Genomic DNA, 17,854 nt, shown 5'->3' with positions numbered 1-17,854 from the left:
ATCACTGCTACCGACAATGAAAACTACATTTGGGTTAATGATTTGATTGATACTCAAAAAAGTCTTGGAATCTGTATACTATATTACTTACCTGTTTGATGCTCCTACTGTCAGTCTTATTAGTAAAATGAGGATTCCTGTAGAGGCCGAGGATAAATTGATTTAAGAACTTACAAGACATGATGATTTCACTTTAAAATTTGTGTACAATAAACTATATGAGATAAGTTTGAGCAATTTGCAGCTTACCACAGAGTTCTAGGGCACAAATACCAACTGAAAGATTTTGGGAGGTTAATACTTATTTGGAAATGGGTAAAGCAATTTGTTCTGGAAAATGACAAACGCCATATTAAGTCATATTAAGTCACTTTCCATGTTCTTGAGAAGCTTTGCATTGAGCCATCCAATCTTCAAAAAGACCTGCTGCAGAAACAAGGGTACGGAAAAGAGCCCTACTTCCTCCAGAGATTTCCATCCAAACTTCTCTTGAATACGGGCATGTTAAAAGAATGTGCACAACATTCTCATTGTATTGATTGCACATATGGCGTAACCGCCAAACTTAGATTATGCTGGTTCGAGCAAACAAGTTATCAGCCGAACCTATGAGAAGCCTTCATATACGAAGAACATTTTAGGTTCAGCCAATAATTTGTCAGCCGATCCTAAGTATGATTTAAAAAAGATTAGGTTCGTCTGATAACTTGACAGTCAAACCTAGGTCTACTTGTTTTTACAAAAAAAAGTAAATAAAATTTAAAAACTAAAATAAAAAATGTTTAAAAAATTTTAAACTAAAATTAAAAAGATTAAATACTTGTTTACAATTAGAAGGAGGGGCGAGATACTTGTTTGGACGTGACGGGAGTTTTTCCGTTTGTTGGGGGTGGTGTAGATGCTTTTACACCTGGTCTTGCCTTGTCTAGAGCCGTTGAGCGTAAACGTTGTAAGTACCTTGATGTATGTAGAGCCAATCGGTATAGTTTTGGTACCTTGACTTTTACTATCTTAGGTGAGTTTGGTATCAAATCCATAGAGTTTTTGTTGAGGTTGGAAAATTATATAGATAGACACGATGCCAATGTTAAAGTTCGTATTTTTTTTTCATTAGAGTAGGTTTAGCTATCCAAAAAAGGGTTGGGGCGCAACTTGTTGCACGGTTACCAACTTATTTCTTATAATTAATTCTTGTTTCCTCTCTTTATAATAATAGTAAATAAATTTATTTAAAAAAAAAGATTAAATTAAAAATAAAATAAAAATGTTTTAAACTTTTGAAAATTTAAAATTTAATTTAAAATTGAAATTAAATAAACATTAAAAAATAAGTTAAAATTTAAAAAGATAATATTAAATTTTTTTCTAAAAAACTAACTAAATAAATTAATTAATAAATTAATTAAGGATACCTAAGTAATTTACTTATCCTAGGATACCCCTCACAGACGTACCCTAGCTAGACAAATCATTTTGTACGCCTAGACTTCCAAAAATCGTTAACATCAATTTTTTTGTCGATCAAAATACACGACATGATTCATTTGAGCTAGAGAAAGAACGTCCTTAAGCCATCTAATAGATGGCTGGGCTATGAACCTTATAGGATTCTGAAGCCCAAGACAGAGCTTCAAGGCAAGTTCCAGTTCCATTAACGACTATCTTGGTCACAGATTTACAGTTCCAGTGTTAGATCTATGGAAGGCAGCGGAGGTTATGTATGGGCAGTATCAGCTGGATTTAACGCTGCCCTAGCTGCAATTGCTGCCAAATTTATATCTTCTCAGGTTAATATTCTTCTACTACTGCTGCTCATTGTAACCCTAGATTAGTTTATTACCTGTGATTTTGAATCTTATTTCATTTTACCTGCTTTGATCAATTATTTGCAGTATCAGGATTTACAGTTACTTATTAAATTATGCCCTGTGGAATTCCTTTATGTATTTGTTGAAATCATCAATTGTCAAGACTTTTTTTCTCTATTGTTCTGAGTAACTTCGCTAGATTTAGATTCACTCCAATCAATTTCGCTAGGGGTAGCCATCATATCCTAGATACTGTAACTCTAAGCAAAAAACCTGCATCTTGTGATAGTTGTGAATCCAGAAAAACTGTCAACATAGCTTGTACATTACTCGTATATTGGAACAATAACATAAAGGAAATGTTTTGATTGTTTTGCAGATTGTGAAATATGGGATGGTTATATTCTTCAATGTGATAATGTGGTGTTGTTATGTAAACAGTTTGAAAGCCCTTTCATCACTTCAAGCTACCGTGACAAACTTTGCTACTAACTTTCTCTCTTCCGGTCTAGCAGGTTTTTACCTTTTTGATGAACCGCTATCTCTTAAGGTAAGCTGTGCTATATAATGTGCAACTTCGTGTACTTATAATGCTTTCACGTTACATATCAGTAAAGTCACTCAAATGTTGATCTCTTAGTTGTTGACGAGTCACGAGTTCAGATGTTATCTGCAGGAATCTGTTGAAGGTTTTAGATGGTAATTTGATATTGTGGTGTAATGAAAATTGATTCATACTCTTCTCCATGTTAAACACATGTTTACTTAGATTCTTTTTGATGAAAGAATAGCGGCTCACATGCGCAATGAAAATAGATATGGCCTTCACATCTTATGTTTTAACTTGATTAGTTAGAAATTAGGTCTTGCTGTTGTAAGCCACTAGCATTCTAAACGTAAATGACACATGGAACATTTAGGCTCCTTATTTCCCTTATTCTTACATTTCGAAACAGAATCTTTAAACTTGTGGGCATCTTAATGTACCGGCTATAGAAACACTGTCTCGCACTCCACAGTTAAACTTGGTGGGCATTCCAAATTTTGTGAAGGAATTGTCTATCTTAACCAATGCGCTGTCTACCCATTAATTGTTGCTTTCTGTGATATCAGTATATAAACAATTTACCATGGGTGTTTCTGAATATGTTGTTTTATTTGTCAGTGGTTTGCAGGTGCTCTATTCATTGTACTTGGTGTCTTTGTGTTGAGCAAATCTAGTGTAGAAAAGAAAGAAAGTGTAGACTAGTTAGTAGTTTGATGGTGCATTGGTGCCGATATCACAACCTTTTGCTTGTTGTATGAAATTCACATCCTTGACTCCCGGTTTGTATTATATGTATTTTCTTTTTATGGTGAGACTGAAGGATTTCTGTTAACTATCCCAGACAGACACACATTATTACTAGAAGTCTAAGTGAGAAAAGAGAGCATTCACAATCAAAGCTTTCCACTCAAAATGCCGGAATCGTCACGCATTGGCTGATGGCAATGCAGTTGATTGTCCATGGAACTTCATGTAGAAGTTGAATGGTTAGGGTTAATGACTAGTTTAGTTAGTGTCTCCTGGGCCTGGATTGAGAAATTGTTTCACAAAATCGTAGGTGTTGTAAAATTCTGTTTTCTATTAAAGCTTTCTTAAGTTTCATCTGACATGATGATGTATTTTGGTTGAGATGTTCATAGCCTTTTGGTTTACGAAAATGATAGATACACAACGTTGTGTATGTACCGTGTGAGGGAGGGGTGGGGCCCACTTCTGCCCACCCCTATCCCAATGCAGTTGATTGCCCAACGTTGTGTATGTAGCAAAGTTGTTTGGTTTAAAACAGCTCAACTTCTGTGCACTTGACGCATAAAACCAGACTCAACTACGTGCACTTTCTCTGTGCAACCATCCCCAGGAATCTGATTTTACAAGCAGTGGATTTACTGTGTTGGCCAGATTCTGTTTTCTTTTATTTTGCTTTTGTAATAGGCCAACTGTTGTTAAGAAGCTGTACGCTATTTAATTCATCCGACTTTTATTTGTGTAAAAATGAGAATAACAAAGTGAACCTAGCCGACTGAAGTTCATCTAAGCGATAGACTCAAATTAAATGTAAATTGCTAATAATAATTAGCAATAAGTAATGGTTGGATGGATAGATTAGAATCCCTGAAAGAAGAATATTAGTTTGTTACCCGAGTTTAATAATATACAGACAACAACACTGTAACTGAAGTTGCTGAATGCTATGGACAGTTGTCTATAGAAAAATGATTAGTGTAATGGAATTTGCTGAATTCTGCCATTTCCAGTGAAGCCTCTGGTGTAGTAGTGGTACATTTCTTTACAAGTACAAACGTATACCAATCATTCACATATTGAATCGCCTAAAAACAACCTGGCGTTTTTAGGGGCCACTCAAAAGGATTTAGGGGCCAACAATAAAACAAAAAAGGTCACCCAAAGGAAAAATGTAGCCAGCCCTTATCTCGCGTAATTCGTAATGGCGAAATTACCCTTATATATTCGGAGGATATGATAACATTGTTACCCTCCGAATGCAATCGGAAGCCAAAATCGTTCCCATACTTCCGATTGTAGTCGGTGCAGTATTAGAATGATTTGTGTTTCATTTTTTCCATTTCTTTTTAATTTTTGAGTTGTTAGAGTTATAGAGAAGAAGGTGAAGGAAAAAAAGAGAAAACCCATTTTATCACTACAAAAATGGATGGATACGAAGAAGAAGGTGAGAATCATGACGAAGAACAAAATGTTGAGGGTTCACGACCGTTTAGAGAAGACGATTTGGGGTATATGTTGAATGATCCAAACTTTTGTGGAGAGGAAAACATAGACGACCCTTTCATGGAAGAAAATGGAGAATCGCATGATATTGAAGCTAACGATGCATGTAAAACACAGGTATTGTGTTAAGAAACTCAAATACTCGATTTGTATGCGTTTGTGTGCTTTTGTAAACAAGAAAAACCGATTATTGCATGCATTGAATGCCATGAACTACCCAGATTCGGTAGATAATTTCTAGATTAAACTAACACACTGAGTACCAAATATGTATATTCGGTAGTTACAAGATACTAGTTTACTGCCGAATATGAGAAAAACCCCAAACTGGTTTTCCAAAAATATCTACATTCGGTAGTTATGTAGAGTTATTTACGTCCGAATGGCCCCAAAAACGAATTCCTCAGAAAATTTCAAAACTCAGTATTCTTATCCTTTACAATCGGTAATAGTTTAACATTATTTGACTGCCGAATATAACAGTGGCCTCAAAATAAAATTTCCGAAAACTTGAAAATCGGATGTTTATCGATTAAAGTTATCTCCCGGTTATTTATATTCGGCTGTTTTACTATATATTTTAGCTTCCGATTATATCATTTTTTGCACTCAGTAAACTGTGTACATTCATTTGCATAAATCGGGTGTTTTGGGTAACCGATAGGATTCCGAATATAAAGTATTCGGAAGTTTGACTTATTTAACTACCTCCGAATATATCATTTTTTTCACTCAGTAAACTGTGTACATTCATTTGCATAGATCGGGTGTTTTGGGTAACCGATAGGATTCCGAATATAGAATATTCGGAAGTTTGACTTATTTAATAACCTCCGATTATTGTATAATAATTTGTTGCTTTCATATGCAGGCCGTTGAAGAGTTTGTTGATGACTTCTATTTGAGGCCCGACACTTCCCTATACTATGCAAACGATTTGGTATACTCATTACTACTTTTTTCTTTTTTTCAAAATTTATATGTTAAATGGTTATGCTTATTAGGTTTGTTTTGTTTTATGCACGTTTAGACATTTGGAAGTAAGAAGGAGGCAAAGGAATGGCTTATGAACAAGGCAAAAGATAACATGTGCGTGGTAGTTCAAAATAATCATGTTAGTGACACTCGATTTGAAATGATTTGTGAGCGAGGTGGGACGCGAAAGAGTCACGAGGGAAAGAATAGTAAGTACATACGGAAGACGAATAGGAAATACCGAAGCAATACCAAGAAGATAGGATGCCCATTTAAGATTGTATTCTATAAGCCCGATGGTATTAAAGGTAAAGAGTATAAAATGTATAAAGTTGATAACGGTTGTCACAACCATGATGATCCGTTGGATTTAATTGGACATGTAATGGTTGCCAAGTTAAAACCACATCAAATGCAGACGGTGAGGTCTATACGGATCCAAAAAGCGAGTGCGATCTTAAGTAAAATAAAGGCAGACGATCCCGACAACTTGTCTTCTTTGTCTACAATTAAGTCGGCCCTAGCTACGATCAAAAGGACTGATTGGGATGGTAGAACGGTCATGCAATAGTAACTGAGAGGGGTTACCCTCCTTATATAGATTAGAGTTCCAACAGATCTAATTTTTGAAAATATGGCCGTTGAGGTTTCTGAAAATATGGCCGTTGAGGTTTCGTATCATTGGTGCACTACAATCGGTTGTTAACGATAGACGTATTACCTCTGAATAAGACATTCGGTGGAAAACTTAAATTCTTATCTACCGATTAAGTTGGTATTTCTAAACACGACTATATTATTCGGAGGATAATTGTTTTGTAAAGTTCCGAATGTACGATGGCCCAAAAATCAGAATTTGGGAAAAACTTATACTTTTCAAATTTTGAAATTGAAATAATCGGAAGTATAATTAGTTACCCAAACTTCCGAATATGGGCTGTCTAACATTCTATATTGGCCCTTGGAACCACCTAGAGCCAAGGCGTGGTTTGTTTTGAACTTGCTATATTCGGAGGATAATTGTTTTGTAAAGTTCCGAATGTACGATGGCCCAAAAATCAGAATTTGGGAAAAACTTATACTTTTCAAATTTTGAAATTGAAATAATCGGAAGTATAATTAGTTACCCAAACTTACGAATATGGGCTGTCTAACATTCTATATTGGCCCTTGGAACCACCTAGAGCCAAGGCGTGGTTTGTTTTGAACTTGCTATATTCGGAGGATAATTGTTTTGTAAAGTCCCGAATGTACGATGGCCCAAAAATCAGAATTTGGGAAAAACTTATACTTTTCAAATTTTGAAATTGAAATAATTGGAAATATAATTAGTTACCCAAACTTCCGAATATTGGCTGTCTAACATTCTATATTGGCCCTTGGAACCACCTAGAGCCAAGGCGTGGTTTGTTTTGAACTTGCTATATTCGGAGGATAATTGTTTTGTAAAGTCCCGAATGTACGATGGTCCAAAAATTAGAATTTGGGAAAAACTTATACTTTTCAAATTTTGAAATTGAAATAATCGGAAGTATAATTAGTTACCCAAACTTCCGAATATGGGCTGTCTAACATTCTATATTGGCCCTTGGAACCACCTAGAGCCAAGGCGTGGTTTGTTTTGAACTTGCTATATATTCGGAGGATAATTGTTTTGTAAAGTCTCGAATGTACGATGGCCCAAAAATCAGAATTTTGGAAAAACTTATACTTTCCAAATTTTGAAATTGAAATAATCGGAAGTATAATTAGTTACCCAAACTTCCGAATATGGGCTGTCTAACATTCTATATTGGCCCTTGGAACCACCTAGAGCCAAGGCGTGGTTTGTTTTGAACTTGCTATATTCGGAGGATAATTATTTTGTAAAGTCCCGAATGTACGATGGCCCAAAAATCAGAATTTGGGAAAAACTTATACTTTTCAAATTTTGAAATTGAAATAATCGGAAGTATAATTAGTTACCCAAACTTCCGAATATGGGCTGTCTAACATTCTATATTGGCCCTTGGAACCACCTAAAGCCAAGGCGTGGTTCGTTTTGAACTTGCTATATTCGGAGGATAATTGTTTTGTAAAGTTCCGAATGTACGATGGCCCAAAAATCAGAATTTGGGAAAAACTTATACTTTTCAAATTTTGAAATTGAAATAATCGGAAGTATAATTAGTTACCCAAACTTCCGAATATGGGTTGTCTAACATTCTACATTGGCCCTTGGAACCACCTAGATCCAAGGCGTGGTTTGTTTTGAACTTGCTATATTCGGAGGATAATTGTTTTGTAAAGTTCCGAATGTACGATGGCCCAAAAATCAGAATTTGGGAAAAACTTATACTTTTCAAATTTTGAAATTGAAATAATCGGAAGTATAATTAGTTACCCAAACTTCCGAAAAATATGGGCTGTCTAACATTCTATATTGGCCCTTGGAACCACCTAGAGCCAAGGCGTGGTTTGTTTTGAACTTGCTATATTCGGAGGATAATTGTTTTGTAAAGTTCCGAATGTACGATGGCCAAAAATCATAATTTGGGAAAAACTTATACTTTTCAAATTTTGAAATTGAAATAATCGGAAGTATAATTAGTTACCCAAACTTCCGAATATGGGCTGTCTAACATTCTATATTGGCCCTTGGAACCACCTAGAGCCAAGGCGTGGTTTGTTTTGAACTTGCTATATTCGGAGGATAATTGTTTTGTAAAGTCCCGAATGTACGATGGTCCAAAAATCAGAATTTGGGAAAAACTTATACTTTTCAAATTTTGAAATTGAAATAATCGGAAGTATAATTAGTTACCCAAACTTCCGAATATGGGATGTCTAACATTCTATATTGGCCCTTGGAACCACCTAGAGCCAAGGCGTGGTTTGTTTTGAACTTGCTATATTCGGAGGATAATTGTTTTGTAAAGTCCCGAATGTACGATGGCCCAAAAATCAGAATTTGGGAAAAACTTATAATTTTCAAATTTTGAAATTGAAATAATCGGAAGTATAATTAGTTACCCAAACTTCCGAATATGGGTTGTCTAACATTCTATATTGGCCCTTGGAACCACCTAGAGCCAAGGCGTGGTTTGTTTTGAACTTGCTATATTCGGAGGATAATTGTTTTGTAAAGTCCCGAATGTACGATGGTCCAAAAATTAGAATTTGGGAAAAACTTATACTTTTCAAATTTTGAAATTGAAATAATCGGAAGTATAATTAGTTTCCCAAACTTCCGAATATGGGTTGTCTAACATTCTATATTGGCCCTTGGAACCACCTAGAGCCAAGGCGTGGTTTGTTTTGAACTTGCTATATATTCGGAGGATAATTGTTTTGTAAAGTCCCGAATGTACGATGGCCCAAAAATCAGAATTTTGGAAAAACTTATACTTTCCAAATTTTGAAATTGAAATAATCGGAAGTATAATTAGTTACCCAAACTTCCGAATATGGGTTGTCTAACATTCTATATTGGCCCTTGGAACCACCTAGAGCCAAGGCGTGGTTTGTTTTGAACTTGCTATATTCGGAGGATAATTGTTTTGTAAAGTCCCGAATGTACGATGGCCCAAAAATCAGAATTTGGGAAAAACTTATACTTTTCAAATTTTGAAATTGAAATAATCGGAAGTATATAACATTATATTGTCTTCCGAATAAATACTGGCCCCAAAATGGGATTTTTCCTATATCAGAAATTTTGAGATTTTTCAATATATATATATATATATATATATATTCGGTAGTGAGTGTACTTCCGAATACTGTGTGTATACTTAAATATATTCGGGAGACAAAAATTCATTAAACTACCGATTATTACCAGTTTGTATCCAGGAAGATATGACCAACAATATTCGGCCGATAACCATCAAATATTTCTCCCGAATACTGTCGATGTTCTTGAGAAATGAAGAACACGACTACATTCGGAAGTAAAGGAGCATGAATATCGCCCGAATCTGGATAAATAACCGAAAACCCTAGAATTATTTTTTCTCGATTCGCCGAATTAAAGCGAAATAAACCCCAAAAATGATAGATTCTTACCTAATTGGGGCCATTTGACTTTGGAGCGGAATTTTTTTTTTCTTCCACAATCGAAAGATAATAGGAAACTGGAAGAAGAAGAGTTGAAATGAGTAGAATTGTTTTTGATTTGGTTTTCATACAGTTTTACCATAAGGGCATTTATGTAACTTCAATATCATATAGGGTACCCCTTAACTAGAGTCTTTGGTTGGGTATAAATTGATGGCCCCTAAATCCTTTGGGGGTGGCCCCTAAAAATGCAGGCAAAAACAAATCGGGGCCAAATATTATTATAGATCCAGTGTTTGATTGATACAAATAATAGCTAGAGATGCGATCTCAATCATTATACATTGAATAAACCTATGAATTATTTTATTCATCAAAAAAGCAACAAACACCATTGTCACGTTTAATCACGGAAGTTTTGTACTGATAGATAAACGAGAAAGAAAATCGTTAGCGGAAATCTAATGTCCACATCTGTCCTTAACGCCCTCGAATATGACTAACCTGAGTAAGATAACTTTGAAAACGATAATTCAAAACTTGCACTTGAGGGCCTTGAGGCTTATGTTGTGATATAAAAAGGAAAGAAAAAGATTGAACGGTACACAACATTGGCATTATTAGATAGAGTCTTGCCGTCACAAGCCACACACTGAGCTGAGGTTTAACTTAAGGGTATCATTTAAGAGAGAGTAGTTGATACGATAATCACAGTGGTAGAAACAGCATAGGCCAAGCTGGAGCACTTGCTATAGTTTTATGCAACTATGTGCCTGACCTGCCACAACTATTCTGGCTCCTCAGCTGAATAGTCGTGTGGAAATGAAACTTGTTCCTAGAGTGTCCACGTTAGTTCAATTCCAAACTACCAAATGTTCTAGTTGAGGGAGAGACAAGAGGAAGATGGTAAGATATTATTAATGGAGAAATCTATAACAGGTCGGTCACCCGTGAACGTTCAATTTTTATCTTGTAGATAGTACTTGTTAACTTAAAACCCTCACTCGTGATCGATTTTATGGCCTACAGTAATGAGTATTCCATGACACCGCAATCACACACATCACAGACTTGATTGTTCCTCATCTATTCAAATTCAATTAATGTTATCCATACCAGACTCACACCACACATTATGACCCTAAGAAGGTTTATGTTGATATAGTTTAATTTTTGATCATTTGTTATTTAGAAAGAAAAGAAGAAAGATTCTGATTAAAGTGGCAAAAAGATTTGCGTAATTTAATTGAAATTTTGGATTATGTATGGGTTAGTAAAAGTAAAGCATGCAAAAGAGAATGCACCGAAAGAGAGATTCGGAGAACAAGAACAAAGACAAAATTCCGATCGATTTTTATATATCAATTAGTACAAACTTTTATTGACTTTCTTGGTACATAAAGAATACAGATTATTGAACTTAGTTAATAATATTACATGTTGTTTGAAGTAACCAGTAAAAGATGAAGAATTTACTTGGCCTTATAAGATCTAAATTCTTCATCATTCATCTCTCTATATACACTTTTTTGTGATAATGGAGACGTAGATACCTCTCTGTATAAGCCTATAATTTAGAATTTTACCAATTAAATGCTACCACTCTTCTACTTATCAAGTAAAGTATCTTACTTGATATGAACCCAAGTTCCGACACTAGGAATACCTTGATGAATAACATACAGCAAATAATACCCGGATGGAGCAAGAATGCTATTTGTAGGCGTTCTAACTTGGGTAACATACTCGGATGCTGCAACCTTGAGGGAGTTTCCACCTCCCAAATGCAGCAACCTTTGATTCATGGAATAGGAATGAGTCGTGAATGAAGGCGACACCATTGTCACGGTTACTTTCCGTGGGCTAAGTGTACCTGAAATCCTATATCGAACTCTTAAAATCTCTCCATAGTTTAGACTTGTTTGTGCTGTGGGCAATAAAATGGTAGGTCGGATACTGGCGAATTCCGTTCCCAAATATGCCGGTGAGAACGCTTCTAAAGTTAAGTCAGTCGGGAAATCAACTCCGGAGAAAACGTAACCAACATGAGTATTACTACCTCCTATTAAGACCCTACCATCCCTCAGTAAAATTGCTGTAGAGTGATACATTCTTGGCGTTTTTGATGGATTTTGGACTTGAAATCTTGATCCGACTGCGCTATCTGGTCGATAAATGACCGGACTTAGAACAGGGTTTCGTGCAATTTCCCACCCGGCTGTCCCACTTGAAGCACCATTGACAATCAAAACGTTGCCATCAGGAAGTAAAGTCATATCACCCATGACTCTAGCTGTGGGCATATTTTCCACGACCCATTGCGGTGAAGCATCAGTTATTTTAATTCTCCCACATGTCCTCAAGGCTGTAACGAAAACTCCTTTATTGGCTTGAGCATACGAACCTTTCGGTGCACCGCCGCAAATCAAGACCTCAGCTTCAGTGCCAGCAGCGCTCAACGGAAGAAGTACTGAGGAGCCTGAACTTGGGTAGTTTCTTGGATCCCCACCAGGTATTTGTGGGTACGTTCTTACGATCGAGTTTTTCTTGTAGTCGAATAAGATAGCTCGGTTATTCGCAAAGATGAACAAGTTTCCGTCTACATTTAGATGAACAAAAGGATACAGATTGTTTTCTTCACCTGCGTCATTTGTTTGAGATAGAAACGGAAAATTGATAAGTGTTTTTGATGTCGGGTAAAATTCGTAACTAAACGCCCGTCGACCACCAATAACGATAATCCTTCCGTCGGGCAATATATGATTTGTAGCGTACCATCTTCGCGCATTCAGACCATCGAATTCCTGCCAATCACAGTTGGCACAGGGACGGAAAACTCTGTACTTCTTTTCACCATCATTGAACCCTCCGGTTTGCAGGAGACGCCCATCCGCCAAAACAGAACCCGACGAACACCACGTATCAGTTTGAATCATCAAAGGCCGAAACGAGTTAGCATTAACGTTATATTCAAGCGAGTGAGCTGTGCAATCAACTTTAAGAGCTAGATCATTAGGATTATTCCGACAAACACCGTTAGGTAACGATAAATTCGAACGACCGAAATCAGTTCTATCGAATATAATCACACGATCATTGTTAAGCAATTGCATGTGCATTGCTGAAACACCAATGTTTCTCTGCAAGAACTTCCATTCTCCTAACGTAGCAGCACGAACAAAACTCAGGTGACTTACTCCGGCTATAAATATAAGTTGCCAAACGAACAAAGAAAGAATAACATTCAAAGCTCTAGCAGTACTCATATTTTGAAAAGAATGAATGATAATGAACAAAAGAAGAATTCTAGTGTTTTTTTGAGAAGAAGGTTTTTTAAGATGAAAGTGTCTCTACTCTTTGGTTATCTGTTTATATATAGTAGCTTATAGTGGTTAGAAAGTCGTACAAGAAATAAGACTGAGAAGAAGATGTAAATGAAATGATCAATTCTTGGTAGGATCCACCTCTTTTTTTTTTCCGTCTCTGCTTTTATGTGTATCAGTTAATAACTGAGATTGTATGTTTTATTACAGTGCAGTGATATTAAAGAAGATGATAAAGAAATGTTTGGATAAACACTTTAAATAAAGAGTAAATGTCCCAACACTTTCCTCAGCATCATCCAGCTCACTGTGAGCTCAAAGGGTTTGGAGAATACGTACTTAGGTAGCTATAGTTAGCCCCACGGGCGCACTTAGCCCCCACTGGTTGGCCTAATTTGACCGTTAGAAAGGCAGGCGGCCTAATGGATCGGCGATCGCTGTTGATTGCCATCCACGTTTGTAATATGGGAGAAAATTTCTTATAATTGCCTTGGTTTTTTTTGCTAATGGACAAGGAAAATGAGAAGAGGGATCAATTATTGCGATCAAGATAATACAATTTATTTCTGTGATTTCTTTTCGTTCATGATCGCGTTGTTGAGCCCACAACGTGGGATTGAGAACAATCAGTGTTGCCCGTGTTTTCATTTGTGTTGAAAATCTGGTGTAACTGGAGTGTAATAAATTAATGAAATTTGATATACTCTGATTACTGCGATGCCTAAATAATTCAATTAGGAAAGGGAGAACAAGTTAAGAAAGGTGGGTGCAATGGGTGGTGGCTGAGAAAAATACTTGTAGGCTTTTTAAAAAGAGGGCTGGGGGGTCGGGTGACTCAGGTTTTCATTTTTTGGGGGGGTTGTTTTGTTTCCTGTGGGAAGGTAAAGCTGGAAAGACACAAAAGACTACCTGTTTTGTCCATTGGATTATTTAAAAATTAGGAGTTTTTTTGGATTTGTATGTTTAATTTGGCTTGTTAAGGTAAGTGAGTTTAGCATTTGAACAACAATTAGTTAAAGTCTGTGGGTCATTTTGGTATTCTTTTCTTGGTAAAGATTCATTGTAAGGGGTTTTGTTTATCATAAAAATTTGGTAATGAGTGCAATCAATTTTTCTTTCTCTAAACATATAAAGGTCCAATTAGTAGTTCTGGTTATGTTTTTTTGCTAAATTTTAGTGTTTGATTTTGATAGAGATGAAGACAAAGATGTTGTAAGCATCTTATACGCACCTTATTGTATTATATTAAGAGTTTAATCAAGATTAGGAAAATCAAAAGCTTAAAGAATATTGCACAATGAAGTAAACATGAGGAGTATTGTTGCTTCTCCAGGAGGCGGAAGCAAGAAAAAAATTACTCCACGAAACCTACACATTTTTTTGTTTCTGTAAGTGATATCAAAATTTGGATTTCACACTAATTTTTTAATTATACATTTGATTAAATCCAGAAGATAGAATTATCTAGACATTCTTTTAGATATGTCCATACTTCTAAATGTTCAAATTCCATACAATAATGTGATTTTTTTTCCCAAATAAATGGAAAAATATAGGAGTCTGATTAAAAACCTATAGCTACTACTCCCTCCGTTCCAATTTAGATGATGTAGTAGAGTTTTTCACGTAGATTAAGAAACATCAAAGAGAGTAATTTTTTTTTCAAATTTGCCCGTATTAATACCTTCCTAGAAATTTAAACCTCTTAATTTTTTGTTTCTGGATTCTAGTATAAATTATGAATCCCCATGTAATTCCACTTGGGATGACCAAATATCCCAAGATAATAGAGAATAGATTTAAAATCTTAAATTAGATAATTATCTCTTACTAATAACAAAGACAATGAATGTTATGTTGCGACCCAAAGCAAGGGTAAATCGGTGAGAATTTAGAGAACATAGGTAAATTTTCATCTATTTTGAAAAACCCTTAACCATCATCTAAAGTGGAACGAGGGAATACGATAGCTAGTAATTTTGCAAATGATGGTTGGATTATGATATAATTGTCCTATGTTTCTTCCATCACCTCAACATAAATGATGATTAGTTAAATTGTTAGACCATCAGTGTCAAATATCAACTTCATGTGTAATTTTCAAATACGCCATACATGGTGGACTTCTCAAAATACTCTTGAAAAACCACATCAAGATTACAGTTAGCACATAGATTACGATATGAATTACAATAATAATTTAGTTTACTTCAATTATATCGTGTAACCTGACATAAAAGATACAATAAAAAATGAAGATCAAAGATGACTGAAATCCTAGTAAGAAATCCATGATTAAGCAAATGCTTTTAAGAATTTAGAGCAATAATGGCGATCAATAATATTCAAGGTGCATGTTTTGAACAAACGGTCCATGTCATTATATGATAAGTATACATGTCGTAGTCTTCTAGAGGTAAATTCAACAATCTCTATACAGCTCTTTATTTTCCAACTCACGTTTTGCACATCTGGAAGTTTTCGACCAAACTTCAAATAATGATCGACTTAATGTAGCAGTTAGAATCATCTCTAACAGAGCTCATAGTGGAAAAACTAAGTTTGATGTTAGATATCCTCCACATCAGCATAGCACAAGACCGCACAAATCCAGTAAGCGCGTTATGCATGCATGGCACCATTAATTAGCACTTACCATGATCATAAGTGCAGAAAGAAAATTGAAGAAAAAGACTGCATAAGAAAATCATGCAGAGATATCTTTGTTTTTGAAATTGAGAGAAGATGAAGAAGTTTAGAGAAATCTAATCAAATTTGCACGTGCTCTGGAAAAATGATATGATAATAAAAAATCTGGAATGCTTTCTGAAAAAAAGAAAAGAAAATAATGCTTGCGGCGAGTGGCAAACAAAAACTTTAGTCAAGCTTTCATGTCTTTGACTCTGACACATTTGTTGTTAGAATGAAAACCGTGGCTGTCTAACTATTCTTTCTTGGATCCTTCTTTGGTTAGTTACCTAGGCCGCCGGACTTTTATTTAGCTGCCAACTTGTGATTCACTGGTTTGTCACTGTTCAGTTAGAGAAAGTTCTTTGAAAGAAACAGCTAGCGAGTCTATGAAATTAGAACACGGAAGCTGAGGCAATACCAACCCGATTCACATATACTCCTGCAGTGAGAGTTTCGATACCATCTAATATTTCTTCTTAAGGTAACTATACATCCGTTTCGTTTTTTGATTCTAAGAGGGATGCAAACAGGATAATGATTGGTTTGGAAACAAGTAGTGAATTGCATGATTAAACAAACATTTATTACCTTTTAATCTCCCGAAAGCGTTTTTACCACATGGTAATTTATGTGAAGGAACCAAAACGAAAACACAATATGACCCCATTGTCCTCCCATCGCATGAGTGTATTTTAGTTTTTAAATACAAATTGTTTGGTTTGGCTTCAAAAGATAAAGAGAGGACTTCTCCTCATATTGATTTAATTCGGGCCGTGTGGACCTAGCAAAGTTTCGTTGTTATTGCTGAGCAACAAAAACATATAAATGCAATCAACCATCAATGCGTCTTAATTTGTCATGGAATTAAATTAGAGGGAAATGGCATATGCCTTGATTTAATTAGGACTGTGTTTGGATTCTAGATCCACCATCTTAGATGTCTACATAACACCTATTGGTTCCACCCTTGTCTGGGCCAAAAATAACTGATTATTCTAGCTACAGAAACTTGCCAATTTGCACATATCAGTAACTTGATCATGTCAGCTGCACTGTAATGCATACTGCCGAATTGAAAAGTCTATAGTTATCTATGAAGGAGCACGAACAGGGATGTTTTTGTTGTTTGTGTGAAATGATAACATATTGGCCGCCAAGTATCTACAAATGAATTAAATTACAGCAAACAAGATTGTTTCAAATCATTATTACGTTATCACTAACATTGCTTGGTGGTGGGGAGAATGAATAGATTCTCCTCTTACGATTTATGACTACGTCTAAGTGAATCATTCCCACAGCTTCAATCAAAAACGAAAGAAAATGACGTATTAATAAATAATAAAAATATAATGTTTGGCAAAGAGGAATATCAAATATGAAAAGTCATACAGTTGAAATAATAATAAGGTTAGTAGGCAGGCTAAAATGATTGGGTATGGCCGTATGGGTGATTAGATTACTATGTTCTATCTTATCCATGCATTGATGCATACATATATGAAGTTCCACAGTTGGCAATGGCATTCTTCATTTTACTTATCTTCCTGCTACTCTTTCTCTATCAAGAGTCAAGTCTATAGATTTTAACCTTTGTTAAAAGATATAAACATGATGATTGAAATACTAAACACAACCACGTTTGTTTAATACATTGGATCCTGAATATATTCGCCTCCAAAGAAATAAAGACACCGGAATTTTAACTTTTGGAAGAAAGGAATAAAGTGCATTTTACCACGGTTAAAACATTGGAATAAGTTGCTTGTGAAGAGGTTCCAGGAATTGTTTGTTCACGGGAGTGTCAAAGCTTAAACTTGCAATTGTCTGTTAAGACTCGTAGTAGTTGCCAATATTTGCATTCGTCTGTAGAGGCTCTCAAGGAATGCGGAATGTAAGCAAATTTTACTTCAATACCAGCCAAGAACCTGAGAAACAAAAAATTGTGGGAGCAAGTCTTTTTTTTCTTCTATTTTGATCATTAAGACGAAGCAAGTTGCTGTTCTCTGTTCTCTACCTTCTCCATCTCCATGTCCGGCAAGTAAACGACATAGCAACAAACAAATTATTGTTGGTCCGAATATTATTTGATTTTGTGAAAATTTAAAGAATATAGGTTCCACCTATAGGGGGTTAGTTAGTAGTACATCTGTTTCCTTTATTTTATGACAAGAGTCTGTAAAATAGTGTAGACATGAACTCAGTGACGACATCTGAAATCTGGC

At 35.5% G+C, this 17,854-nt stretch overlaps 2 protein-coding genes across 2 annotated transcripts; one reads left to right on the top strand and one right to left on the bottom strand.

Annotated features, from left to right (window-relative positions):
• The first annotated feature begins 1,542 nt into the window (after positions 1-1,542).
• Positions 1,543-3,461, top strand: LOC113329940. The gene is made up of 3 exons (XM_026576778.1): positions 1,543-1,787; positions 2,188-2,358; positions 2,974-3,461. The coding sequence occupies exons 1-3, from the start codon at positions 1,698-1,700 to the stop codon at positions 3,055-3,057; spliced, it is 345 nt and encodes a 114-aa protein (XP_026432563.1). The 5' UTR covers positions 1,543-1,697; the 3' UTR covers positions 3,058-3,461.
• A 7,485-nt stretch (positions 3,462-10,946) lies between these two features.
• Positions 10,947-12,977, bottom strand: LOC113289695 (aldehyde oxidase GLOX-like). Its single transcript, XM_026539031.1, has one exon. The coding sequence runs from the start codon at positions 12,879-12,881 to the stop codon at positions 11,244-11,246; it is 1,638 nt and encodes a 545-aa protein (XP_026394816.1). The 5' UTR covers positions 12,882-12,977; the 3' UTR covers positions 10,947-11,243.
• Positions 12,978-17,854: the final 4,877 nt, after the last annotated feature.

This window comes from Papaver somniferum, chromosome 1 (genome assembly GCF_003573695.1).
Source record: "Papaver somniferum cultivar HN1 chromosome 1, ASM357369v1, whole genome shotgun sequence".
In the NCBI taxonomy this organism is placed as follows: domain Eukaryota; kingdom Viridiplantae; phylum Streptophyta; class Magnoliopsida; order Ranunculales; family Papaveraceae; genus Papaver; species Papaver somniferum.
Note: the sequence above shows the minus strand (reverse complement) of the source record. Positions and strands in the feature narration are given on the sequence as shown.

Coding starts and splice junctions, on each gene's coding strand:
- LOC113329940 (XM_026576778.1), top strand. CDS start 1,698: ATGGAAGGCAGCGGAGGTTATGTATGGGCAGTATCAGCTGGATTTAAC. Junction 1,788..2,187: donor CCAAATTTATATCTTCTCAG/GTTAATATTCTT, acceptor ATTGTTTTGCAG/ATTGTGAAATATGGGATGGT. Junction 2,359..2,973: donor ATGAACCGCTATCTCTTAAG/GTAAGCTGTGCT, acceptor TTTATTTGTCAG/TGGTTTGCAGGTGCTCTATT.
- LOC113289695 (XM_026539031.1), bottom strand. CDS start 12,881: ATGAGTACTGCTAGAGCTTTGAATGTTATTCTTTCTTTGTTCGTTTGG.